We start from the raw sequence: 27,745 nt of genomic DNA, 5'->3' as shown, positions 1-27,745 counted from the left end.
GTTTCATGTGCAAAACCAAACAATACTACTTTTTTCTTTTTTACTTGTATGTCTCTGTAGGGCAGGGGTGGAGAGACTCTTAGTTTTAAGGGTTTTGGTAATCCACCTCATAAGAGAAAGAAATAACAAAGAACCTGAATGAAAACATGCTTGAATTTTGACAGAAAATCAATACATATATTTTAAAATTTGGGAGTTTTTCTTTCAAAACTGTAACATTTGTTCTCATTTTAGTGCAATTTTTGCCTTTTTCAGCTTCTATCAGTTTATCCTCTTCTCTGCCTTTGCCCTCTCTTTCTTCATCTTCTTCACCACCAGAGTCATTCTACACACCACCATCCTGTGCTGTCTGGAAACACTCTCACCAACCACTACTTTACAGTCACTGATCTCCTTCAGATTACACCGTCTACACAAGATGTAGTCCATCTGTGTGCTTCTACCTCCGCTCTTATAGGTCACTCTGTGTTCCTGTCTCTTGTCAAAGAATGTATTCACTATCGCCATTTCCATCTTTTTTGCAAAACCAACCACCATCTGTCCTTCTAAATTCCTCTCCTGGATACCAAACCTGTCCATCACCTCCTCATCACCTCGGTTTCCTGCACCAACATGACCATTGAAATCTCCACCAATGACAATTCTCTCATTTCCAGGGATGCTCATCATCACTTCATCAAGGTCCAACCAGAACTTCTCCTTCTCTTCCAGCTCACATCCTACCTGTGGGGCATACCCACTAACAACATTGAACATCACACCCTCCATTTCTATCTTCAGACTCATAACTCTATCTGACACTCATTTTACCTCCACAACACTCCTAACAAACTCCTCCTTTAGGATAATTCCTACTCCATTTCTCTTCCCATCTCCACCATGATAGAACAACTTGAACCCTGCTCCTAAGCTTCTAGCCTTGCTACCTTTCCACCTGGTCTCCTGGACACACAGTATGTCTACCTTTCTCCTCTGTGTCATGTCCACTAACTAGACACTGTAATCAATTGGTTTAAACCTATGTCTTATTCTTAAGAATGCATCATTTCTGGATCATCTGAAGGTACTCATAAGAACCTGACACCGGAGGTCCCTTTTTAATGACCAGGTTTGAGTGTTTAGAGATTCAATTCAATTCAATTCAATTCAATTCAATTCAATTCAATTCAATTCAATTCAATTCAATTCAATTCAATTCAATTCAATTCAATTTTATTTATATAGCCCAAAATCACAAAGAGATTTGCCTCATTGGGCTTCAAAATATAAACAATAGTTAAAAACTAAACAGACTACATAAACTGGTTATCCCTGCCCTTAGACCCTCCCTCCCGGTAAGGAAAAACTCCTAAAAAAACCTGAGTCAGGAAAAAAAAGAAGAAACCTTAGGGATTCCCACAGATTGTGGTCCTTCTTGCTTTTGGAGAAGTAAAACAAAAATGGAGCACCTGTAGATTTATTTGTTTTCAATAGTTATTTGTTGTGTTCCAGACCTCTTCCACTGAAAACAACATCACGGAAAGGATTGCAGCTACGGTCAGCCATCTCAGAAGAAAGGGGATTGGATGTTGCCGTTGCAATTGAAGGTGTTCAAGACCTGAGGAGTGTCATTTTATTCATATTGCTCTTTGGATGGATCTACGCACTGGATTGCAGTTTTCCAGAGGATCTCAAGTACACTTTTGAGTTCTGTCAGAAGATCATAAGGAACCTAGATCGACACAAGCTGAATCTGAAAATACAGCAGCTGATGATTGAGTTGTTTGCTTAGGCCTTTGTGCTTGAGAAAATGGACATCAGACCGAAAGACACCACCACCACCCAATTTCTACACAAAGACGTCTGCAGTGGATTGTGTTTTGTTCCAGTTTAAAGTTACTGCTTGACCCAATCCGAATACTCCCCTTCTCCCTTCCCCTTAGCCCTCCTCCTTGATTTGAAATGGCAGTTGAAGTCAAAGTCCTGTCCGGATTATTTGTTTTTAAGTTTCACACTCCAAACATAGGGGTCCAGAGTCCACTATCACCAGAGTAAACCGTGTTGGCCTGAGAATCGCTTTTCTTCACTTTGGTTCGCTCTGAGCTACAGATATTTACATTTAAATGTAAGTAACAACATTATGTTGTAGTGTGACCTTTTTCAAGTTATAAAACCGCTGTCATGTCTATTCAAGCGCTGGAAACTTCTTGTCATCAACCACTGTGATGCACCATGCTTGGAATCAGTCAACTAATAAGCCGAAACCATTTACTGCAGGGCTGTTCATTCCTGATCCTCGAGATCGACCACTCGGCCCGTTTTCCTGCTCTCCCTGCACTGCTTGCTGCTGATCACCTGGACCAGGTTTGTTCATTTAGTCGGAGTGTGGATTCACCTGACAGCAGGGCTTGGAGATCTGGAAAACAGTCAGTGTGGTAGATCTTGAAGACCAGGAACGATCAGCCCTGGTTTACTTAGTCCTGCCTTCTTTATATTATGCATGTACTTTCCCAGGTATGCAATTCATTATAGCAGGGTCAGTTATACACATTAGAAGAACTCATTTTCTACCAAACTAAATTGTGGTAATTGGCTTTGAGGTTTTTTAATTCCTACAAATCATAAAGTTTTTGCCATTTCATTTTCTCCTTTTTTTATTTCCCTTTTTCAAGATCTGCTTAAAATCTTGCGTGAAACTGGTTTTAGTTGAAATTCACATTTTCTATTTGAAAAAAAGTTTACAAATTGATCTTTAAGGGTATGCATCTTTATTTATTGTGGGGACTGAGTTTTATCCTCAGTTTATTTTTACATATGTCCATTTTGCCGAAATGATTCTCTCTTTTCTTTTATTTTGAAATATTAATTTTACATCTAAAGTAGATTGTATGTTGGCACACTTTTGAAAGGGTTTCCTTGAACATGTAAATGTATTTTTCAGAACTGCATTTTATAGAACAAATCATGTTTTTTTTGCTGTACTTGAGTATAAATAAAATTGAGTTCAACAAAGTAATTTTTATTTTTATTGTAACATTTTAATTTCCACTGAATTTAATTCAATTGAGTTGGTTAAACTCAAAACACTCATAAGACGAAGTAAATAATTTAAATTAATTAAATGACTTTATTTTGAGATGAACCAACATAAATCATTTATGTTTATTAAATTCATTTTTTTCCATTTACAGTAACTAAAAATAGGTTGGTAGGACAAACTCAAATACTTAATAAACGTGTACAATTTAAGTTCAGACTACACATATTTATTGGATGGAAAAACTGAGCTTAATTAAATTGAGTCCATCCATTGATGTCTGTCAGGGGAAAAATGCTAATTCAGAGAAATGGTGTGTTTATGTGGTGTTGGAATGATTCGAAAAATGTCTGACAGGGAAAACACACATGAACAGCAGAAAAACAACACATTTTCCAAAAAAATGTTGTTTTCTAGAACATACTTTCTGCAGAGTGGCGGGAGTTTATTAGTAGCTCATCAGAGTTGTGGGCGGGACCTTTGGTCTGGAGCAAACCCGCCCCCTTCCCCTTCCCCTCCCTGTTGCTGAGAACTCAGAGCAGGGAGCTTGAGAATTTACAATCATCTTCAAATTAGGTTTATTGTCTGCTCCTGATTCACAACAATTTGAATAAAGAAATACTCAGAAATACAGTTTTAAGCTTCATTTTCTTTCTTCCATCATCGTAAAAATGCTACATTAGTAGGTTAAAAACACACTTTTCATTGAGAATACTTGAGTTTCTGCCCTGTTTATGTCCTAAATCATGACAAAGTCACGTTTAATTGAGGATTTTTATTGCACATTCTTCCATGCATCCTACTCTGAGAGTTATCTAGACGTTTGTAACTTTGAGACTAAATGGAGTTTTTATTGAATGAAACTGTTTTCAGGTGAGGCAACCCTCCCCCCCTCCCTCCCTCCTCCACCTCTGCAGCCCCTCCCACTCCTTTATGTTTAAATGTGGGCTAGCGAGCTTGCAGGTAAACGCTTGCTCTCCTGGGCGACACTCACCTGCAGGCGGAGCAAAGGGATTTTGACAGAGAGAGATGAGCACGACAGGTGGACCTCTGAACACAGAACCCAGCAGCAAAGCCTGAACAATTTAACTCAAAACCAACAGATTTTGGATGGAAATATTCAAGTTTAAGAAATTGATCCATGAAGACTTTATTCTGACATCAGAGCCACAAACTGGTGGAATTTTCTCAAGAAGTGGATCTAAGTAAAGATGTTTCTAAAACAAAACAATAAAAATTTTAGCCATCTCCTATAAAAAAAAAAACTAATTATTATTTGAAGAAGACAAGAGCGCAGAAGGATTTTTCTTTAAATAAAAACAAAACAAAGACACATTTTTCTTTTTTTTTCTTTTTTCTTTTAACCAGACTTCACATTTGGATTAAAAACCAGAGCTGGACCCTCCTCAGCATTAGGATCAACTTCTGACCAGGTTTGGTGTCAATCTTTAAGTTTGAATTTGTTTTGTTGCAGATTTAATTCATTTTAAATCTTAAAACTAGATAACAGAGAAATATTTAAGCTAAAAACTTTTTGGTTGAATTTTGCATTTTCCTAAATCTCAAAGATTTTCCTGTCATGGCGAGCATGCATAAAATGATCACTATTTCTTCTTTTACTGAGGTGACAGCACACGCAGGAAGTTTCAGGGTATAAATATACACAGAATCTGCTAAAATATTGCAAAAATCAACCACTTTTTTTAATGTTGTCCAGGTAAACAAAAAAGTGTTTACAGATAAATCTGTTTGCAAATCAATACTCTTGGTATCAAATTTGTACCATGTCTCTGGTCAAATTGGGTCAATTCTGAATTACAGATCAGCTTGTTTATCTTTTTAAACATCACATTAACAGTACGAGGAATAACAAGCTTGTGTTTAAATGTTTGTGCATTTTTATTTATTTATTTACTGCCTCTATAATAGGAAAAAATTGTATCCAAAAGACATTCCCCAAGACTCTTATTTCTTTAGTTCAGACTTTTTAATGTCAGCAGAGGGGATTCTAATCTGTTTTTAACTTCCGTTTTGGTTTGTTTGTTTGTTTTCAGGGAGATCATCTCGATGTCAAGGTCTTATTTTGGTCTCAGTTTGTCAGGAAGATGATGTAGAGAAATGCTGATGCGGCCCAACAAGTCTTCACTGCCTTCAGCGGGGATGTGGTGTTATCCCCTCCTCCTTACCGGGGTGTTGCTCACTGTTCCGGTCCAAAGCCAAAGCTGGAGACCCTGCACAGGTACCAGCACTTCCTGTTTAGACCAGCATCCTTTTGCCTCCCATAATAATCATCATTTTGACTCAGAAAAGAGTCTGTAAAGTTTATGTAAATCTGTCAAAATTGGAGTAGAATGTAAAGAAGAGGTGCTCATCAATACACCCTTCCTGTCTTGATGGGAGTGCAGCCAGCGGAAGGTGTTTGGTGTGCAACCCGGTACCTCCCTGTACCTGTCTGACAGGCTGAAGGTGACATCTCAGTTTGTTTCGCTCACTTCAGACGTCTTTGCTGCTTTGTGCTTCCACGATTTTAGTCTTTGAAATATGAGATCTGCTTCTGAACCTGCTGCCTCCTCCCTCCATTCATCCTCCACTGATCTGCTGCTGCAACAAAACACACAGAAAGGCCTCAGAGGAGCTTTGAGGGGAATTCCAGCCAGAACTGATGTAGATAGGAGCCTGCTGGTGAGGAAACGCAGAACTCTTGCTGCATCTCCTTAAATATTTGATCTCAAAGTTGTAGTAAAACTCTGACCCATCATGATGTTGCAGTTCTGCCAAACCGACAGATAATGTTATCAAGTCTAACAGAACATCTCATAATCAGAAAAAAACATCACTTGCTATCACTTAATGTCACTTAATGTGTTGAGACTTTTTCCTCGAAGATGTTTACTCATTTTACCTTTCTAGTTTAAAAAAAAAAAATTATCCTTTCTGTAATGTTCAATACTCATGGTTCATACATCTCAAGATTTCGACATCAGGGATACAGCTGAGGATGATGGAAAAAAGCCTAAATAAAAAACAAACAGAATGTGATTTCAAGGCAAAAACTGTTTAGTTCTCAGGAAATCCATTTTAACACAGTAGGTACTTGAGTTTGAATAGACTTTTGCGTAATTTGTAAAATTAGTTTAGATTGGGTGGGATGTGATCTTGTCTTTTAATCCTTTATCAGCTAATTAACCAAAAAACAATGTTTCCTGGGCCTTTAAAGACCTATTCCAATGACAACTGTGTTTTTAACGTTTTTTTCTCATAAAGGAGGGCATGTATAAATTAATTTAAGATCAAAACTGCAATTTTAAGTATTTTTTCATTCAAATTGTGTTAGATCAGGAGCAGATAAAACAAGCATGTGATGGAGCTACTGCAAAAGTCTCCTTTTTCCACTACAATTCTGAATCCTCCACCTGCAGACAAACAGATCCATTAACGTCTTCATTTTTGTCATCTGAGTTGCCGTATGGCTGGATAGCTCTGATACCATTATTTTTCTTTGCAACGCTAATGTTAGCTTGGGGTTGTGAGGTGCTATAAGCTAGCTAGCTAATTAGCTCTTGCAGAAAATATGTCTTAAAAAAATGACTTCAATTTAATTCAAAGACAACTGGAAACAATTTTACATTAGAAAAAGTTAAAGCAGGACTTTAAAGATGGATGACTTAGTGAACGCCCTTCACAAGGCAGAAGGTCATTGCTAAACAAGCCAGTTGTTCATAAAGTGCTGTATCCAAGCATATTAATCCTTTAATTCTGGATATATTGCTGGTGGAGAGGAAACAACACACACCCTTCAAACTAACGTAACTCTTCAATCGTTAATGCAATCAAGCATAATTACAACAGATTATGTCTTAAAGAAAATCTGCTTTGTTTCCAGAAAAACAAAAAACAAAAACAACAACAACTGTTGTGATAGGCTCCAGCAGCCCTGAGACAATTAAAAGAGTCCAGCAGGTTTAGAAGGTGGATTTTAATCCATTAGATACTCCATAAAAACTTTAGAAACCTTGTCACAAGCTATTGGTTACAAAAAAAAATGCAACCTGAATTTGTAAGGTTCTTTGTAGACTTCTTTAAATTGGCAGTCTCCATTGGCAAGGTTTCACCTCTTAAGCCTTGTCGTTGGCTACTTTTAGAACTAGAATACATAAAGTTACTTTAAATCCAAGCTTTTTAGATATTTGTTATCTTAAGAAATACTTTATAAGCTACTTTGTTTGCTACCTCATCAGCAGCCTTGTGATCTTCTTCCCACTTTTGAAGACTTTAAAATGTTCTATTTTATAAATAACTCTATATTCTATCCTATAAATCAGTGCTCCCAAACCTGTTTCAGGCCACACATCAGTTTAATGTCAGACAATCTGTTCACGGATCGGCCTCTTTGAGGCTGAAACCTCCAGTTTCCCTTAACTTTTGGGGGTAAAGCTTATCTTCATCCTCAGTAGAATATGTACTGTTGCTTTAAATGTTATTTGTTCAATAGATTTCATGTAGAAACTTTTAAAATGTAATTTTGTTTATTTTTTCAGGCTTGTCTCACTTTAAATGTGTGACAGACAAATACAAAAAGAAGGTCACTAAACTGGTATTTTCTAAATATAATCTGAATCCAGTATTTGAAGAACTTTATTAGCAGCATCCTCGTAATGTTAAATTCCCTGAACTATATGCATTATTATTATTATTATTATTATTATTATTACTATTATTATTGTGTGTGGGAAGAACGGTCACAATAAATCCATATTTGTAGTAAAGATGCAGAAAAAAAATGCAGCTTTCTTTTATTTTGAAGTCAAAGGCTCTTCTTTTCTGCAAAAAGAAACTTTCCAAAGATGTTTTGTTAAACCTTAGCTAGGGGGTTTAAATGTCGGTGTAGCCTACTTGAATAAAGCAGTGGATGGATTTTCGACACGTAGCCGAGCGACTTGACATGCATCAAGAATGAATCGAATGTTGTGTGGAGAATCTGGTAATTTTTCAAAATAAAACTTCCTTCTGAATTAAATTATAAATAAAAAAGGAAAAAAAATGTTAATTGTGCACTATAGGGGACTGTTACTTCTTCTCCTTTCTGATCATTTTATTATTTATTTACTAAGATAAAAATAGCTGCATTACTCCATGTTATTATTCTACACAATTGCAAACTAAAACTAAACATTTATTAAAATGAGTTCCCACAAAGACTAGATTTAGTGACCATAATAATTTTCTTTTTTCATTTAGCTTCTAACTTTTTCAGGACTCCTCTGAACTTCAACATTCACCATCAGTGTAGAATAATTTGAAGGTTTGTGTGGTCACTTTCTCCTGTGGACATCATGCGACGTTGATGACTGAAGGCTCCAACTCAACATTACTCTAATTTTAGATCAAGACTGCAGCCACAGATGAAGGAAACTGTGCGCTTCTGAGCTGATAATGCCACAAAACAAAGTTGATCTTGGAGCTGATATCTGGCTTCATTCACGGGAGGAAGCATCATTTGCACCTCATTTTCTTTTTCATGCTTTAAGCTGCTTCACCTCGACAGATATACACTTTCAGGGATCTGAGATTAGTAGGAGATAACCACCATCACACCTAATTGGTCTGTATTTTTAGCTCTCTGTCTAATGCAGCAAGTATCCACAACAATCTCTGATTTAAACATTGATATCATTTGATCGGTATCCTGCTGTCAGAGGTTTCTGTCAGTGTAATAGAGTCCAGGATCTACAGGGAAGCTTGGTGTGCATCATTAAAGTATTTGCTTTGTTTTGTAGACATTGTCACAGTTAAAACCCAGCTCCTCCAATACCATAAATCTGCAAGTGTTGGCATCAAATCCAGACTTTAGAGTAGACAAACACAAAACAGATGTGTGTTTATGAAACAAACATCATAACTGCTGTTTTGACACTTTGGATGATGTAGAATTGTTAGGAAGAAGATCCAAAAGGAATTTGAGTGGCTCTATCTGATTTTATTTGACTTTAATTAACCAAACAATGTGGATGTTTAACGTTAATCTGATAGAGTTTTGCAAATCCCAGTAAAAGTCTTTGCGGAGGACTTTGAAAGAAAAGAAACAAGATAACAGGAATCTCCAAGTAAGCCAGAAGACTCCATCTTCACAGAGGTCAGAGGAATAAGAAGCAAGGCAAAGAATTTTTAAAATGTAAAAAACTCAGAAACGACAGCAACTGGTGTAAATACATGAATGGAGTTCCCACCCAACTCCACCTATGAGCTTTACAATAATAATGCTCCCAAGGTTGCCATACAAGTGTAAAACCAATCATAAAACACAGTTACAAGAATAAAATAGTAGTTAAATGTTCAAAAAATAAAAAAGACAGTCATATTATAAATTATTAAGGTTGGACATGCCAGTTTAAAGAAGTGAGTTTTGAGATTTTTTGCAAAGCGAAGGAGTGAGTCCATGTTCCATAAATCAAAAGTTATCGAAAAAGTACAATTTAAAGTCCGAGCCTCAGAGATAAAGATGCCTCTTGAAAAAAAGCAGGTAGTTGAACCATGAGAGGAGGTCTGTTTGTCCGTCCGTCTATTCAAGCACGATCGTGTGTAGAGGTCGATTGATCAACCTCCAATTGGAAGATTCCAGGTTTGGTTCCCGCTCTGCTTGTCCATGAGTCAAAGTGTCCTTGAGCAAGACACTGAACCTATGTTATTGTTATAGGTTGTTGCCATTGAGTCACCATCACTGTGGGAATGCGACTGTGACTTTAAAGCACTTTGGGTCTAGAAGGAATGGCGTACAAGTATTCACTATTTACCATTTTGTGCCGTGAAACTTCGGAACCGGTTGAATTGATTCACCCTAAACAGATTGCCAGTCTGTTATAGGGTCAAGGAGTAGCCTGAGTAGACAGAGTAACCTCTGTCTTACCATTCCTTCATCTTCTTAGCCACTTGTCTCTATTGGGTCACGGCACTGCTGGAGTCTAACTCGGCTGTTGATGGGCGAAGGCAGGGTATACCCTGGACAGGTCACCAATCTGCTACAGGGCCTCAACCACACACCCATTCACGCTCATTTTCATACCTGGGGAAAATTTAGAGTAACCAATTAACCCATGAAATTGTACTGAATGAACAAGAACATCTACTTCAAGAAAACATAGTCTATTGATGGAGATAGTGGCAAGTATGTGAGCAAACGGAGCTTCTATGTACCCCTGGAAATACTCTTGGCAGGGCACACCTGGGAGTGTGAAATTTGTTCTCCATATTTGACTCATCCTCTGGGGGAGTAGTGAGCTGCAGACACAGGAACTAATTGGTGGTTTGACCCCCCCAATCCAACCCCTAAATGCTGAGTGTCAAGCAGGGAGTGATTGGTATGACTTGATTGTGGATTTGAACTTGCAAGCATCCAGTCTGAGGGCAGACGTCGCTCTATTTTTTAGCTTTTTTGTTGAACAAATTTTGATGCAACATCCAAAAAGAAAAACAACTTTTGACATCAGATGAGTTTCATTTTGTTTGTGTCACAGACCTCCTGCCGCTCGATCTGCTGTCCAGAGCTCTGGCAAGTCCAAGTCAATCCCTGACGTCACAGGTAAAACAAACGAAAAGGTGGGAAATAGGCTGGGGAGATATAGAAAGATAGATGATGGAAGCTATGTCCTTCCAGCTGCAGATGGTTCAGTCCAGAGGATCCAGAGGTTTCAGGCTGGCTGGCACAATGGCGACATCTATGAGTTTTCGTGCTTCACAGATTTTCACCAACTGTAACTATTTTCCTGCGGAGTTCTCCCTGGTTGCCACCCTGAAGATCTCAAAACTGAGACAAAAAGTAAGCTTAAGTTCAAGAAGAACGTGATCCAGTCCTGTCCTGTGTGGTGGAACCTGACTGTGTTCTCTCTGTTCCCAGACAAATGAATACATCTTCTCTGTGGTGAAGGAGGGCTCTAATTTGCTGCTGCTCGGGTTACGCGTCTCTGAGAACCACCTGCATCTGGTGATTTTGTCTCCGGCTGTTGGTAGGCGGAGCCGAGTGACTTTTAAGGACGTCAACTTAGACGATAACAGGTGGCACACTGTGGTTCTTGCTGTCACTGGACCGTATGCCACGCTGACCGTCGACTGTGGACTGCCTCTGGAGATGTGAGTAACTGATGCAATACTCTTCCCTCCGGTTCCTAAAAAACTGAATCAGGAATTTGGTTTTCTGGTTCCATCTGTTTTAGACTTTTTTTTTCATAAGGTTTAAAGTAAAAGAACAATTTCTTATACTAGTCAAATCCATCAACCTAAAACACACAGATGATTCAGGACTTGTTTGGGATGTTTCTCCATGATTTGGAAATAATTAACTGGTTTCCTGTCCCCAGTAAACAGGTCCAATCATTTCCTAGCGCTCTCAGCACCAAAGGTTCAAGGTTCTTCATTGGCGGCAGAGGCCAGTGGCGGGGCCGCTTCACCGTGAGTTTGTCTCTGAATCGGAGCCATCTCACCGTCCAGCGGGTTCATCATAGTTCTGCTGTCTGCAGGGTCTGCTGCGCCAGCTGGTCCTGCTTCCAGGTTCTGACGCCACACCCAGACTGTGTCCCAACTCTGAACCCAGTCTGGCCGAGCTGTCCGTTCCGCAGGTCCTGAAGTCCACGCCTCTCCAGCCGGACAGTCAAGGACCGGTTTATCCGTACGGTGAGAATGACGAGTGTTCATGAACCGAGGAACAGGGTCTCACTTCCACCTCTATTTTCCCTTGTTTCCTGTGTAAACTCGGTGCTGTGATGGCATCAATGACTCGGTAACCTGAGCTGCAAACTGACAGCATGAAGAGTAGTTTCTTCACGACTGACGGGTCTCTGCAGTTTCTGTTTGGATGTGAGCTCATTGTTGCCTCTTTGGGACCTTTTGGTTTACACACCAGCAGTTTCAGGACTGGTGGTTGTCATGGTGACCATTACTGTTAGTGGTATGTTTTCTGGTCTGCCCTGTATGTGATGCTGTCCTTCAACAAGACGAAAAATCTTTTACCCTTGGGGGGTCTGCCTATGGGGGCTGCAGATTTTTGGGTTGTTCAGGCGGAGGGTTCCAGAGAGGAACTTTCTTTTAAACCTCCACTCTTGTTGAACTGTTGTTTTGAATGATTTACTGTGTGTTGTGCATCAGAGGCTGAAACTCGAGTGACAGTGGGAGACCATCCTCCATGTTCGAAACAGGAGCATGGCCAGCTGTGGTTCAACACCCAAAGGAAGAGCCTGTTCATCTGTGACGGGCTGATGTGGAGGACACTCCTGCAGAGTGAGACTGAACAGTTTAATGCAATTAACTATGAAAATTCTGTATTTTACTATGTCTGGCATAAAAAAAAACTGTTTTAGAAATGGACAGAATATCTGATGCTGCTCACCGACGCTCATTTAAAATACACTTCCATGGTTACTAAATGGTTTCATCCGTCTTCTTTTTTCTGAATTGACAGATAAAGAGCGTTTGGACTATGTGGAGGATTACCAGGACCTGTACACTCGATCCGAAACCTTAGACATCGAGGTCTTCTTCATCCCATCTGAAGGCCTGTTCATGGCTGCAGCCAACAAGTACTAATGCTTAAAAATACTTAAATAACCTCTGAAATGGAACAGAATAACAGCAGCTAATGGTAAACACAGTAAACCCCTGCCAAATTAAAGAAATGCTAAATTGACTTCCTTTGTCAATTCTGTAATGAAGCTATGGAAAAACAGATAACGAATGTTGAATAATTTAAAAGGTCAAATAAAATGCTGAAAAAGCAAATATATATAGTTTTAAAAAGTTGCTTTAGTTTAATTTTTAATGACAAATTTGCTAAACATAAATAGAAACAATGCCAATTAACTTAAAAAAACAAAAAATATATGATATACAGCAAAACAAGGCACAGAATGACTATAGATACCTAATATCTATCTACTGTAGATGTCTACAGGGCATCTCTGACAACTCTATTTGTTATACTATTACATGTCTATCAATGTTGTTCTGAAATATATCTACGTATAAACATCTATGACACATCATCTTGTATTTATCCAGTCTTGGAACATATTTAGATGTCTATAGAGAACTTTTTCTCTTCTCTTCCGAAGATGCATGTCTTCTGTTCTCTCTGACAGCTTCAGTTTTATATCCATTCATTCATTTGTCTTCAGAACCCACTGACGTGGAGAGTCTCATATCAGTTTTGTGGGTGTATCAGATGATTTGTGCTTACTTTTTAAAGATTTAAATGTGTAATTAATTAATTTAAATTTCTAACTCATTCCTGTGGTTTTTTTGTATTTTTCTAATGTTTGTACATATGAATACACAATTGCAAGTACATTAAGTTATGCACAAACTGTATTGTATCAGTTACAAATGAAGAACTACGCATACACAAATCTAAAGTTACAAACAAACAGGTCAAAGTTACAAATCAAGTAGCACACACACACACACAAATCCTGAGTCTATTTTGTCTCCATAGAGAACATGCAAGCTTCACACAAAAAGTCATTACTGTTAAACTGAAACATTAAAAAAAAATGCAAAATAAACTTGTAAAAACCTAAATGAACCAAAAAGAAAACAAAAATGCTAAAATAGAATTTAATATTTCCAATTAAGGCCAAAACATTTTATTATATTATGAAATGATTAAACTGCAACAGTAAACAAAAATGTCACATTTAAATCTATTATACAGCATCTTTTATTTCCATGTTTCTATGTAAATATTGTGTTGAAATGTAAAATGTTTTTATATAAAAGTAAAAAATAATGCAATAATTTTTTTATGCTAGTTAAAATGAGTGGTAACTGCGTTTTAAAAGCATGTAAATAATTGTGAAAAGGGTAAATTAGCAGAGATGTATTAATTGACCAATGCAAAAATGCACCAAGAAAAGAAATGTTATGTTATAAGGTCAATTAAAACATGTACAATTATAGTGCTAAATTAGGAAAATGAGACATAAATTAGCTAAAATAGGGTAAATTTAAAAAAAAAAGTTTACTCATAAATGTCATGGACATAACAGTCATTGGGTGGATGACTTCAAATGTCACTTTTTGTATTCTGCACATCAAAAATGAAGCCCAAGTAGGACACACACTTATCTTCATCTGTCTTTCTGCAGGGACTCCAGGCTCGGCTCAGGTATCTTTAGATGGAAAAACGGCTCCTTCCACTTTTACCAAAACATCAGCACTCAGGAGGCCAGAGCCTGGAAGCACTTTACCATCGATAACAAGGTGAGCACCAGTCACTGCACAAAATGAGAGGACCAGCTGTCAGTGGAAACAATGGTGAATTTAGCACTGTGGGGGTCTCAGGCAAACCACAACAGGAGGCTCTCTGCAGCGCTTGTATTCATCATTTTAGTCAGGTTTTAATAAAGATGGCAAAGTGGTGGTAAATGGTGTATATTTGTGCAGCGATTTTCTACCACAAAAATCGTTTTATGACTTCATTCTCATATATTTATTTTTTCACAAAAAAAGTTGCATTTTTAACTTTATGGGGGGAAAATTCTGCATTTCACAGGAACAAAATGATAAATTTATTATTTAAAATTTGTCAATTTACATGGAAAATCTTTCAAAATAAAGTTGGAATTTGTTGAAAATAAAGTTGTATGTTTACAAAAAAATAAAATAAAGCAGGTTCAATGGGAGTATATCCCATTTCTCTGAATTGTCTGCAACATAAGCTAAATAAATAATGTTTTATTGTTTTTGGTAAAACATTTTAATTGCTAAATTGGGCATTTTATTATTATTATTTTTTATTGGGCATTTGTATTGTAAAATTACAAATTTTACAACTCTGTTCTTGTAAAATTATTTTAACATAATTTTATGCTTTTATTTTGGGAACTTTCAACTTATGTCTCAAGATTTTATGACCACTTTTTAATGAAATTTTGACTTTTTTATGACAGAATTTTACAATTTTATCCTGGTAACATGTAGTCAACAACACTGTGACAAATTTCTCGCATTCTCTTTTTTTTAATGAAGTAAAATTTCTTCTGTTTTTTCTTTTTATCTCTTTGAAAAGTCTCTCTTAGCTAGCTAGCGGAATATTCCATTGCTCCAGAAGGGGTGGGGGAGGACAAACACTTGACCAGTTTAATGCCATTTCAGTGATTGCAAGATAGCAGGATTTGAAGTCATGAACTTAGAGATAAAGTTACCCATCTCTATCTAACATTACACAACGCCGCTTCCACTGTGGAAGCACAAAGCTGTGAGACATATCTCTGAGATAACCTGCAGATGTGAGGGGTGGAGCCAAGTGTCTGACTAGACCCCCTGAGGCCATCTGCTCTGAGGACAGACGGATGTTGAAAAGGTGCTTAGAGTAGAAGGAACAAACATATCTGAGGTGGAGTCTAATCTTCAGTTTGAATGTGTTCACATTGTGTAGCTTTTGTTGACTTGGGCGTAACACACAGGTGTTACCATAAAGCTCTGTAGGGACTGAGCCAGGCCAGAAAAGCAGCAGAAATCAGTGTAGAGAGAAAGTGAGTCTAGAAAAGGATTGTCATACTGGATGATGTATGACAAGGAGTCCATGAACCCTTTGGTCCAGTTATTGGACACACACACACCTTCTCAGCCGTTTGTTCTCCGTTGACGTCCGTGTTCCTTTGTGAGTCTTTGTAAAGGTCGATTCGCTGACATTTTTGTGTCTTTTTATGGTTGTTTGGTGCGTGTGTGTCGACTTTGGTTTGTGACCTGTTGACTCTTTATGAAGGGGGTCAAAAGATTTCGAAACAACTCATTAACTTTGTGTTTTGTTTGGAGATTTTGGTGACGTGTTTGTGCAGGAACTCCCCCCAAATAATGAACACCTTTCTTCCAAAAAGTTGGTTTTAAGGCCTTAGAAATCCAATCAACACTGCTGTATCATATAAGGACATTTGGAGCCGATTACTTAAACACATAAATTGGATTATTTTTCTAGATTTATACCCCAAAATCTAATTCTATTATTTACTAATCAGTTACTACTGAGAAAAAATATTTCATGTGGATTCAGAGTTTGTCCGTTTGTGAATCAATTTCTATAGGTTTCGTTCTTAAAGTCCGCTCTGATCACCTTTTGATTTATTGTAAAGTCGCCCCCAATGGTCTTTTAATCATGGTTATGACGTTATATTAAGAAAAAATAAATAAATAACGGTGTCTCTTTCTCTGCAACAATTGTGCAGAGCGGCAGTAATTCATTAGAAACTGAATTAAAATGGTTTATTTCATTACAAGTAATAGCGCAATTTTGTTTAATTTAAATTGGAATGGTTTATTTTTGACAACTAAGTGCTTTTTTCTGAGTTGAAATGGTTTATTTCATTTCAAGCAATCAATCAATTAAAAAAAAGAATTAAAAATGGTTTATTTCAGTTCAAGTAACAATTTTTTTAATTAAATGGAAATGGTTTATTTCAACCAGTCAAGCAAAAATCAGTTTTAATTTGAATTGAAATATTTTTCAAGCAATTAAGCATTTTTATTTGAATTTAAATGTTTTATTTTATTTCACACAATCAAGCAATTTTGTTAAATTTGATTTCAAATGGTTTATTTCAAGCAATCAAGGGTTTTTTTGAATTTGAATGGAAATTGTTTGTTTCAAGCAATCAAGCAAAATATACATTTTGTTTAATTTGAAATGTAATTGCTAGTTTCAAGCATTTTTTAAATTTTAAATTGAAATGGTTTATTTCAAGCAATCAAGCATTAAAATTTTGAATTTAAAATAAGTTTTTCTCAAACAAACAATTTTGTCTAATTTAATTTGAAATGGTTTATTTCAAGCAATCAAATGTTTTTTTTTTTTTTTTTTGAATTGACATGGTTTGTTTCAAGCAATCAACCCTTTAAGAAATTAACGGAAATGGTTTATTTTTAAGGAATCAAGCAAAAATATTTATTAATTGAATTTGAATGGTTTATTTCAAGGATTTGTTTTTACATTTGAATTTAAACATTTTATTTCAAGCAATTTTAACAATAACCAATGTTATAACCAATGTTAACCATTGTAATTAGTAAGTGAGAGGAACACATTCTATAAAGAAATCCTAATTTTAACTTGACTGCAAAGGGTCAATGTGGACTGAAAATGATGAAGTGTTTTCTCGCCAGATTCCAGATTGAACACTTTCCAGCTGGTTTAGCATAAACCAGCTCACTTAAAAGTTGTAGAAAACACTTTTTCTTCTTCCATTTCTTAGAATTTTAACCGATCTTCAGTTGTCATCAATGTAAATGTATGGCTGGTTTTGATTTCAAAAACTGTATCAGTGTTTAATTTATGTTTTTAAGTGTGAAGCAGTTTTGAAAAGCTGTCGCATAAAAGAAACTCTTTCTACATTGTTATTTTTATAATATTTTTGGATCAGAAAATGACGTTTTTCTGTGCTGATTCAGCAAAAAAATAATATTGCCTTAATGTAATTGTTAATAACATTATTTCACTGAAGTTTTATTGAGATTAAGTTATTGTGCTTCTACAGTGTTTTTTTACTTTCTTACAAGAGCTAAATAAACTGGGATAACCAACTGAATTTCAAATTATTCATGATTTTTATATTTCTAGCAGAAATATTTTTATTTTTTATTTAAAAAAAAATGTATTAGTTATGCAGCACTGTTTTGTGGGGTGAGAATTTATTGCTCCAGAACCAAAATAATTCTAGAGTTGTTTGACTTTTGAGCAGTACAAACATTCTCGAACGGTTGGTTTCCTCTGCTGTCTGTCAGACTTTCCTGGTTGTGGCAGACTTAAGGGAAGAGGAGCCTGAGCTGTCCATCATCTATCGTTGGAACAAGAGGCGGCGGCGTTTCGTCCGTCATCAGGCTCTGGAGACTCATGGAGCTCAAGACTGGGAGGCTTTCCAGATCCACAACAGCAGCTTCCTGGTGGTGGCCAATCACAGAGGTAGAGACTCTTATTTTGATGACTGAAATCAAGATGCATAATTTTGAAAGGAAGGAAGTTTGGGTAACCACAAACATCTGCCGGTAAAGCGACTGTACATTTGAATTTTTATGAACAAACTTGAGTCATCATAGGCTGCAGCCTGATGCTGTTAATTACTTCAGAGCTGCTCTGGGTTTTGTGGTGGGTTTGTTGGTTCAGAGCATTCAAACGAGAGCTTTTGATGGCACAGACTCATGGTTTTATGCTCACTTTGAAGCACCAGGGATCTTGTCTGTCCCAGACCGTCGTCCTGCCGCAGCTCGACTCCAACACTTCAAACATATCTACACCTGCGCTGATCCCACAGCGATGGGTGTGTTTTTCCTGTGAAGATTAAAACACTCTTACTGATCCGACGAGATAGTTTCAGATCTGAGGAGAAGGAATGCAGGTGGACTGTGATCACACCTCTGATGTGATTGCAGCTTTTAATGGAGCCCACCATCTTTCTGTGTTTAAATCAAGACCAAAGGGAGCCACTAAACCCAATCTGTGCAAGATATTTGGCAAAAACTGAGGCCTCAAGTCAATTAGAAACCAAGTTTAATTACAGGGGAGATGTCCAACCATTATTTAATCCCAAACTTTTCTGCTCTGACAAGCCATCTTTCCGGTGTCTTCAATGCCAGAGACACCAATAGATCCAATCCACTGGAAGACCAGCTAAGACCTCAGGAAATTGTTGCAACGCGATCTGAAAACCAGATCTGTCAGGTATGGGGTTTGGCATTGTTATCATACCAAAAGCAGGTGAAAATCTCAGTTATTTTAAAAGCCTTGCTAACACCTGACCTCGTCGTGCTGCTGTGGTTTTGTAGATCTCTCCATTGATCAGTTGATATTTCTCTTCTGCTTTGCTACAACATGATATTGGGTGGTTGCCAAGCCCAGCTCATCCGCTTGTCATGCAGACTGATAAGGTTTTCCATTAGCCATGTATCTGTGTGTTTGACACCATTCTGGGCCTGCAGATCCTTCCTGCTACCAGATTTGGAGAAATCTCTCACCACCCTGCTCTTGTGACCCTGAACTGGTCAGCTATCCTGAACACAAGCTATGAAATTCAGATCATGAGGTTACAGTATCTGGTCTTAATGGCAGCTGGACGCTGCCAAGGCAGCATTGATACAAGATCTAAGGAATCCTGAGATTCAACCCAGTTTAAAACCTGTACTCTGTCTTCAAAGGGAGGGATCTAAATCTGTGATTCTGTTACAAATTCTGTCTACAAATGATCATGAATTTTGCCTTTTTGTGTCCCCAGCCAGGGACGTCAACCATAACATCCACAGTGTGATCTACAGGTGGAACCCTGACACCAAGGTAGAGTCTTTCTGTCTTCATGATCTTCTATTAAGCGTGTTTGAGATGACCAAGGCGGACGCGGCGGTGCACAGATCACCTGCAGTGCGGTGCATGCTGGTTAGTTTCTGTCATCGATGTCAAATGTGCGCCGTCATGAAGTATCGCGGGAAAAGGGCGGGTTCAAGGCGCCTTCCTAAGCCAGTGCAGCCAGAAAATAGGTATTGCAATGGCTTCAAGCCGCCTTTATGACTACAAAACAATGCATTGTGGGAAACGGTGTCCTGGAAGTTCTTGTAGTTCGATGTGAAATAACTGGTGCTAAATGAAGGAAATCGATGTATTTTTTTTAACTCTTTCTGGAAGGTAGTGAATCACTGATGAAAAAATAAACAAGATTTCAAATAATCTGTGGTTATATGTGTTATGTTGTCTTTAAAATTAGCTGTCATTTCTATTTTATTTATTTATATAGAATAGTGCACATGAAATTCATCCAGCGGCTATTTTTTATCTGTTTCACTCTGACAGATGTTAAAAATAATATGAAATACATAACAGCACAGATCATACTAAGGGGAGTGGCATATTAAAGTTCAATCAAATGTTAAGGACAACCCCCAACTCCTTGCTCTCATACAGTCTCGCCGTTCGCCTTCATCTCAGGCGCTTTGCTCCGCCCCCTCCTGCAGCAGCTTGGTCTCACCCACGATGCAGGCGAGGCACTGGGTCATCTCAAACACACCTATTGTTTCGTCTTGCTTCTACTGCTGAACCTTTTTCCATCCAAACCTTCAGCTCACCTGGCAGGTGTGGCTAATGTACCTTAATTGGCACCTGCGGGCTATTTAGGACAGAGGAGACAGACAGGCTGAGAGCAGAGCAGCAGGCTAAGGAGCTGGCTCGGTTTTAGTTAGGGTTTTGTTCTCTTTTACCCCTCTTTGTCCTCAGAAGTCTTACACTGCTGGGTTTTGTTATTTTAGTTTGGGGTTTGGTAGTCTTAGTTTGCGGGCTTTGTTTGTTTTCTTTAGGTAGTTTTGTTTAGGCAGCCCTTAAAGTGGAGCTGCTGACATGGCTGGGTCAGCAGTCTCCCTGATGTTTGGCCAAGGTCTCAGTATCCTTTATTTTGACTTTTTGTTTTAACCAGTAACTGATTGCTTTTTGGGACACAGTTTATTTGTTTCCATTATTCAAAAAACTATGTTCCTTTTTCTCACTGCTGTCCAGTTTTTGTTATGGTCCCATTTCTGGTTTTCCCCCTAGTTTGAGCCAGGTCTGCCCATTGGTACCGTAACATCTATACTTCCTAATCCCATTACAGTCATATTTCTTATGATTTTTATCATAATCTCTTTATTCCTCTTGTCAAGTCTTTACCCTTGTCACTTGTGTCCCATATTTTTCTGCTCTTTCTTATCTTGATTTCTTGTGAAGTTCTGCTCAGCTTCAGAATCCCTGGCCCTTGATAACTCGCCCAGTCTCTTGATATTTGCTGTCCGATTTCTTCCCAGCTCTTTGAGGTGAATCAAACTCTTCACACAACTGGAGCATTTGACTGGGAGTTCTTCACTGTTGGACCGTACCACTTTCTGGTGGTGGCCAATACCTTCGATGGTCGGACTACAACTATTAGCTCCACGATATACGTCTGGTTGGACGGCCGCTTCAAGAGCTTCCAGAACATCACGGTAAATGTCTGTCTTTGTGGATCTATTGTAGGAAAGGGTTTGAAATAAAAAAATTGCTATAGAAATGTGACATCCGAATAAGCAACTTTTTTTAAAATTTTTATTTATTTATTTTTTGTCTTTGCACCATCTATTGATTATATTAAACTGTAAGTAGCCACACTTAAGAACAACCCCTCTAGATCAAGGGTGTAAGATTCTAAGCCTCGAGGGTTGGCATTTTCCATTTTTTTTTCTAAACCTGGCCCACCTGGAGCTGATTACCTGAATCAGGTGTTTTGCTAATGAAAAACTACAATGGCAACATGGACACTGGTCCTCAAGGCCAAAGGTTTGATCCCTGTGCTCTAGATGAATGGAGAGATGGGTTGTTACTTTATGATGGGTAAAAGTAGTGGATGGATGGATGGATAAATAGCCATGTGAATGAATGTGTCAGGGTGGAGAGATGGATGAATGAGTACCGTGATGGATGGATCGATGGATGTTAGGGTGGATGGATGGATGGATGAAAAAGTGCCTGTTAAATCTGTGAAAATACATATTTTTTCAAATAAAAGTCCATGAAATACATGATTTAAAATCTTTTGGAAATTACCGTTTTAAAATAAATAACTAAATTTTAAAATCAATTCAGTAACTATTCATGATTACTTTGATATTTTACATTTTTACACATAAGCCACTTTGCATAATAAATTGTTAGTAGTTGTTGGACCTGGAAGTAATTCATTTTCTATGGGTGACGGCACACTCACTCAGTCCAGTTGTTATATACAGTCAACCCTACAGCATTTTACGCTTCTAATATAAAGTAAACTTGTAATAACTCAAGAAAATTTGAAGAAAGCTTGCAACTTTTTCCAGAGGCTAGAGATGCCCTTCTGGACTTCAGATCTTTAGTATCTCCATGATAAACTTGCTCAAGAAAAACCAACTCAAAACTAACTGCAACTACATGAAAGAAAACACTTCAAATCAACTTCATATTAATTGAAATATATATAGTAAAACACAGGAACCCAGCAGAATAATTACTGAGTATGAGGGGGGGTTTCCAGCTTCAGAAAGGTCGTTATTGCTTTTTTCAAAAACCACAAAAACATGTTAAAGCTCTTCATGAAGCTCCTGAACCTTTAATTTCACCTGACAGTGGCATCAACATGTCCGCTCACCTGCAGACACCCCAAACCATTTCCCTCCTCTCCTACTTTCCTCTGATATGGGGGAGGAGCTTGTAGGAGTTCTTGAAGTGGTTTTAACTTCACCAAGTCACAGTTGAAGATTCGGTGGCTCACTGGATTAAGATGCAAGTTTTCATAGTGGTTGAGGAGGTTCAAGCCCCCATTGAGCAAGATGCTAGGTATTATAATCGGCACTGATGTGATATGACATACGTGTTTGGGTTTGTTCTGCTCTAAAAACGTGACCCACCTGTGCCATCTCCTCATCCTGTTGTCATGTTCCAGTATATCTCTTAAGTTTCTTTTCTCGTCAATCTTTTCATCCACCGATCTCTGTTCCCCCAGCATTTAGATTTCCAGTCGAGGTAGAAAATTTGTTCAACAGGAACAGAAAACTAAACTAATAAATTAAACAATAAATTAAAAAAAAATCTTAAAGACCCACTTTGATCATCTTTTGATCTATTTTCAAAGTGTTCCCAGTGGTCTTTTAATTATGAGACCTCTCATTTTCAAGAATATAATTGTGTATGAAATAGTGACGGAGAAATGACGGTCAACTCCCCTTTTCCATCCCCAATTCTGAGAGCTCTCTGTTTACACCAGGGTTCTCGAACTCAATTTACCTTGGGGCCACTGAAGACAGTCGAAAGCAGTGGACCCAAAAACATGTTTTTAGCACAAATAGAACCCCATACAGGCTGGGCTGTATTTGGTTCCATTTGTACCAAAAATATGTTTTTACGTCCACTGTCTACATCTATGGTCCACTGTCTATATCTTTGGTCCACTGTCTACATCAATGGTTCTCTTTCTTCATCAATGGCCCAATGTGTACATCAATGGTCCTCTGTCTATTTCTTTGATACACTCTCTACATCTATAGTCCACCGTCTATATCTATGGTCCATTGTCTATATCGTTGCTCCACTGTCTACATCTAAAGTCCTCTGTCTACATCTATGGACCACTGTCTATTTCTTTGGTCAACTGTCTACATCTAAGGTGACTTCTTCTGATTCTATAGGTAAAGTTCCTTGATTCTTCATACTTCAATTGCAAAAACACAAGTTTCTGAAGTATTTTATCTTTTTTTCATCTGTCTAATTTTCAAAGGCTTTTCTGAAGACTTAGTTCATCAGCAAAATATTTTGACAGCTCGAGCTCCTCGCTCTGATCTTTCTGCTCCTCTTTCCTCCGTCCCTCTGCAGACGGTTGGAGCCACAGACTGGGAGGCGTTCCAGATTGACGGCAGATTCTTCCTCGCTGTCGCCAACAGCCAGAAGTTTACGGACACGGGCCAGAGTTTGTACAGTCTCAACTCCACCGTTTACGAGCTCAACACGCTGACTCAGACCTTCATCCGCTTCCAGGACATCCTCACTCACAGGTGATCCCCCAAGCTTCATGCTCACTCAAAGAAAACACTCCCTTCATACTCTGAAACATAAAGGTTCATGGTACATTCTCGCTGTAGAGGATGCAGAACTTCAGCAGAGACAGAAAATATGTTTGATCAGCTTTGTGCAAAATGATCCTAAAAATAATAAAAGTTGAGGAGCATAGGCAGCAACTGCAAATCATGGATAAATATGGAAAAGTTGAAAAAAAAAAACATATAAAACAAATGATCCTGAAAGAAAACAAAGCTTAAGATTTTCATTAGTAAGATGCATTTTTAACCCAAAAAAGCCGGAAGGTCGCTGATTTAAACTCCTGTTGTAGAGACACCCACCAGTGCTCAGTTACCTCGCCCTTACAGTGACTGTGAGCAATCCCCATGGCTCCGTGGAGCTGCTCAAGCACCCACAGCTGGGTTTGTAGTTGTACCAGCTATGAATGTGAAAATTGTGCAAATGTGAACAGAAACGGGGCATGATTACACAAAACTTTCAACAGAATTCCTCTGTTCAAGTAAGAAAAACAGACAAAACTTTAACTTTGTGTAACTGCACCGTGACCTATAAGGAGTGAATCCACCTGACAGTGAAAGGGATAGGCTCCAGCAACCAACACCTATTTAAGATTGCACTGAAAAGTCTCTGGAAAAAAAAAAAATTTAAAATCCAAACAGGTGGCTCATTTGCTGACATTCAGACAAGATAGTGAACCACCTAACTTGTTTAAGACCCTAGAAGATGGGTGTCAAACTCCAGATGTCCCACTGGTTTTCCAGCAAACCTTGCCATTGACTCTCCTTATTGGCTAAATGAGGGGTGTGCAAACTACGGCCTTGGGGTCATATGCAGGCTTTTAAACTTTTTAATCTGGCTTGAAAAATTGGAATAAATATCAACCCATTAATGAAAATGGCTCTAAAATTAGAACAAAAACCACAGTTTTGAAATTAAAACTCCAAAATGTTCTGTTTCAAAGAAACTTTCAAGCAAAATTAAGGCATTTTTTTTTGGCATTGACATGTCCAGATCCCGTATTATTTCTTTCTTTTATGAGGTGAATCAACAAAACACACCACAAATCTGCTCTTGGTTCGGTCCTTCTGTCAAAATTTAGAACCCTTTGTGGCCCACGAGTAAGACAGTTTGCCCATCCCTAAACACACCTGATCCAGGTATTCAGAAGAAACTAATCTGCCGTTAAAATTGGTCCAAGAGGCTTTTAACTGGAAGAAACTGTCTACATCAACGACCATATTCAGAGTCAAGAACAACATTTTGAAGATATTTAGCAAAATTCTGGTGAAAGCTATGTAATAAAAACAGCAGCCTCCACTAAATGTTAATTTTCTTTTTTTGTTTTGTGTAGCACCACGACAGAAAAATAGAAGCAAGGTGCACCCGAATGGACAAATTCATAAAAAAAATTTTTTCTTGTGTCTAAAACTTTGTGTCTGACAGATCAGTGAACTCTGAATAAATAGAGCAATTGTTTAGTGGATAAATTCAGCTGCTCTGCAACATACTGGCAACCTCTCCAGGGTGTACCCCACCTTTGCCCAACAGTAGCCAGGTTCAGTTCTGGCACCCGTATGACCCCTAAAGGGTTACAGCTGATTACATAAATGGAAGGATGGATATTCTGCTTCCCTCATATAATGCTCTTATTGAGTCAATACTGACACCTGCTGGCCTTTTTTCAACTCTAGCCTGTCCATCTGTCTTCTGAACCCATTTCAGGGTTGCTGTATTGCTGAAACCAACCCAGGATTCAGGTCAGGGTTCACCCTGAACAGGTTGCCAGTTTGTTGCAGGACCACACAGTCACTCACATGCACACCGACTATTTAGTCCTCAATTAACCTAAGAAGCATGTTTTTGGACTGTGGAAGGAAACTAGAGAAAACCCATACAGGCACGAGAAAAACGTGCAGAGGTGTCCCTGTTGGGTTTTGAACTAGGGCCTTCTCCCTGTGAGCTGAGAACGCTAACCACTGTGCCAGTGTACAGCCTGAGAATGGTCATAATATTCTGAAAAAATGAAAAATTCCTGTCAGAAGGAAAATTTTATTTGTTTTATTTATCGTTTCCAGTGTTGTTATCCTGGTTGTGTTTGTTGTTATAGGCGTTAGCACTGTTGTTGTTTACCCTAATTGTCTTTTTATTGTTTTTGTCCTCAATGATAATGAATTTATTGTGTTGGATTATTACATATAGTCTGTTTTTTAACAGTTTCATCAATTATTTGCTTATTGTTTTTCACATTGTTTTATTTGTGTTAGTCTAGATGATTGATTCAATCTTTGTTTCTATTTTCTTTTCCTTTAATTGTCCTCATCTGCGTCCCCAGCGCTCTGGACTGGGAGTTCTTCATCATCGGAGATGAGAAGTTCTTGGTTGTGGCAAACTCTCATGATGGCAGCTCTTACTCTCTGAACAGTGTCATCTACAGGTGTGCACGCCCTTTCACTCTTACCTGCAGGTGTGTGTTGAGCTTGCGTGACCGTTGCTGCATGCGTTTGCAGGTGGCAGGGTTACGAGGGCTTCGTCCCCGTCCACAGTCTCCCCACGTTCGGCTGCAGAGACTGGGAGTACTTCAGCACGGATGAAGGCTCCTTCCTAATCTACTCCAGCGCCATGTCCCCCCTGAGCAAGGTGTTCCGACTCCGAACATACTGACAAACTCCTGACTTTCTGTGGCCTTCCGGACATGCAGGACCTCTGAGATTCCTTCTGTCTAGACTGGATCTTGGTCTTCATCAGGGTCAGGATACTTTTTTTAAAGGAACTTTATTTATAACAAGTTGCACTTTGGTAAAGACTCCACCTGAGGAGTACAGAAGCTCATTTGACTTCAATGAACCAGATAGTTAACCATACCAGCAACAAGCTGGTGAAAATACACTGAAATATCCTCCTCAGCTGTCACAATTTTCTGCACATTTTCTATGTTTTCTGCTTCATCAGGATGTGATGAAACACCAGATTTATACGTCCCGTTTCCTCCTCAAAAGTCAGGGCCAGTTACTCTAATTGTGTCTAAAAACACACAAAAGAACTGAACTCACACACAGAGGTCACATCTTTACTGAAGGAATTTGAGGTAAAATCCTCTTAAAAGTTCTTCAAATCACATGGCTGTTATTTATGAGTTTTTCTCACAAAAATAAAGGCTGCTGCTTTACAAAACAAAGTTGCTTTACAGACCCATGCCGATCATTTTTTTGATCATAATTATGATTACGTGATAATCATAAAAATATCCATCCATCCATCCATCTTCTTCCGCTTCATCCGGGACCGGGTCGCGGGGGCAGCAGTCTGAGCAAAGATGCCCAGACTTCCCTCTCCCCGGACACTTCCTCCAGTTCCTCTGGGGGGACCCCGAGGCGTTCCCAGGCCAGCCGAGAAACATAGTCTCTCCAGCGTGTCCTGGGTCTTCCGCGGGGCCTCCGCCCAGTGGGACATGCCCGGAACACCTCACCAGGGAGGCGTCCAGGAGGCATCCGGACCAGATGCCCGAGCCACCTCAACTGGCTCCTCTCGATGCGGAGGAGAAGCGGCTCTACTCCGAGCTCTCTGCGGGTGACCGAGCTTCTCACCCTATCTCTAAGGGAGCGCCCAGCCACCCTCCGGAGAAAACTCATTTCAGCCGCTTGTAGTCATAAAAATATCTTAAGCTTTAAACCTTTGTACATTTTCTTCACCCATGATCTGTCTTGTTTAAAAACATGTTATTTTTGCTATTTATTTCCTTTTCAAAAAGTCTATATATACATTTTTTTTTGGATAGTTAATGGTTTAATGTAAAGTTTCCAGTTTTGTTCAGAATCATTGAGCTTTTCCTCTGAAGTCACCTTTCTTTCAGCTAATTAAATTTAAATAAACACTTAATTTAATTTTCTTATTTTGTTCAGCATTATTAAGCTTCTGTGGACTTCGTTTCGCTAAAATTTGCACTTTTGACAAAGACACTGAGAGATAAACTCTTAAAACTATTTCAACTTTTAGCATTTGCAGATTTCAACAGAAAACTTTTTTCCCCCTTAAATGTATTTTCTTGTTTTTTGAGAAGTTTGCCAGTAAATGTGTTTAACAACATTTTAAGAAACAAATCTGAAAAAGTTAGTCTTCACTGAAAGTTTTTCAGTTGGTGTTAGGCCTCCTGACCAAAAACA

General features: G+C 38.4%; 1 protein-coding gene across 4 annotated transcripts; it reads left to right on the top strand.

Annotated features, from left to right (window-relative positions):
- The first annotated feature begins 1,591 nt into the window (after positions 1 to 1,591).
- On the top strand, positions 1,592 to 26,760 carry LOC112155610 (thrombospondin-type laminin G domain and EAR repeat-containing protein). 4 transcript variants are annotated; one of them, XM_024287341.2, is made up of 17 exons: positions 1,592 to 2,104; positions 4,385 to 4,449; positions 5,071 to 5,255; positions 10,528 to 10,592; positions 10,668 to 10,829; positions 10,908 to 11,140; positions 11,368 to 11,458; positions 11,527 to 11,680; positions 12,152 to 12,283; positions 12,465 to 12,582; positions 14,146 to 14,260; positions 17,777 to 17,954; positions 19,261 to 19,319; positions 20,810 to 20,986; positions 23,382 to 23,560; positions 25,918 to 26,019; positions 26,093 to 26,760. In XM_024287341.2, exons 3-17 carry the CDS (start codon positions 5,135 to 5,137, stop codon positions 26,244 to 26,246), a joined length of 2,040 nt encoding a protein of 679 aa, XP_024143109.1. In that variant the 5' UTR covers positions 1,592 to 2,104; positions 4,385 to 4,449; positions 5,071 to 5,134; the 3' UTR covers positions 26,247 to 26,760. The 4 variants fall into 4 exon arrangements, with proteins under 4 accessions (XP_024143109.1, XP_036065622.1, XP_036065623.1 ...); XM_036209729.1 differs by lacking the exon at positions 4,385 to 4,449; XM_036209728.1 differs by lacking the exon at positions 1,592 to 2,104 and having other exon boundaries at positions 3,314 to 4,449.
- The last annotated feature ends 985 nt before the right edge of the window (positions 26,761 to 27,745 follow it).

The sequence above is a fragment of the Oryzias melastigma genome, linkage group LG21, assembly GCF_002922805.2.
Source record: "Oryzias melastigma strain HK-1 linkage group LG21, ASM292280v2, whole genome shotgun sequence".
Taxonomy (NCBI): Eukaryota; Metazoa; Chordata; class Actinopteri; order Beloniformes; family Adrianichthyidae; genus Oryzias; species Oryzias melastigma.
The sequence above is the reverse complement of the archived record's forward strand: the minus strand, read 5'-3'. Positions and strand labels throughout refer to the sequence as shown.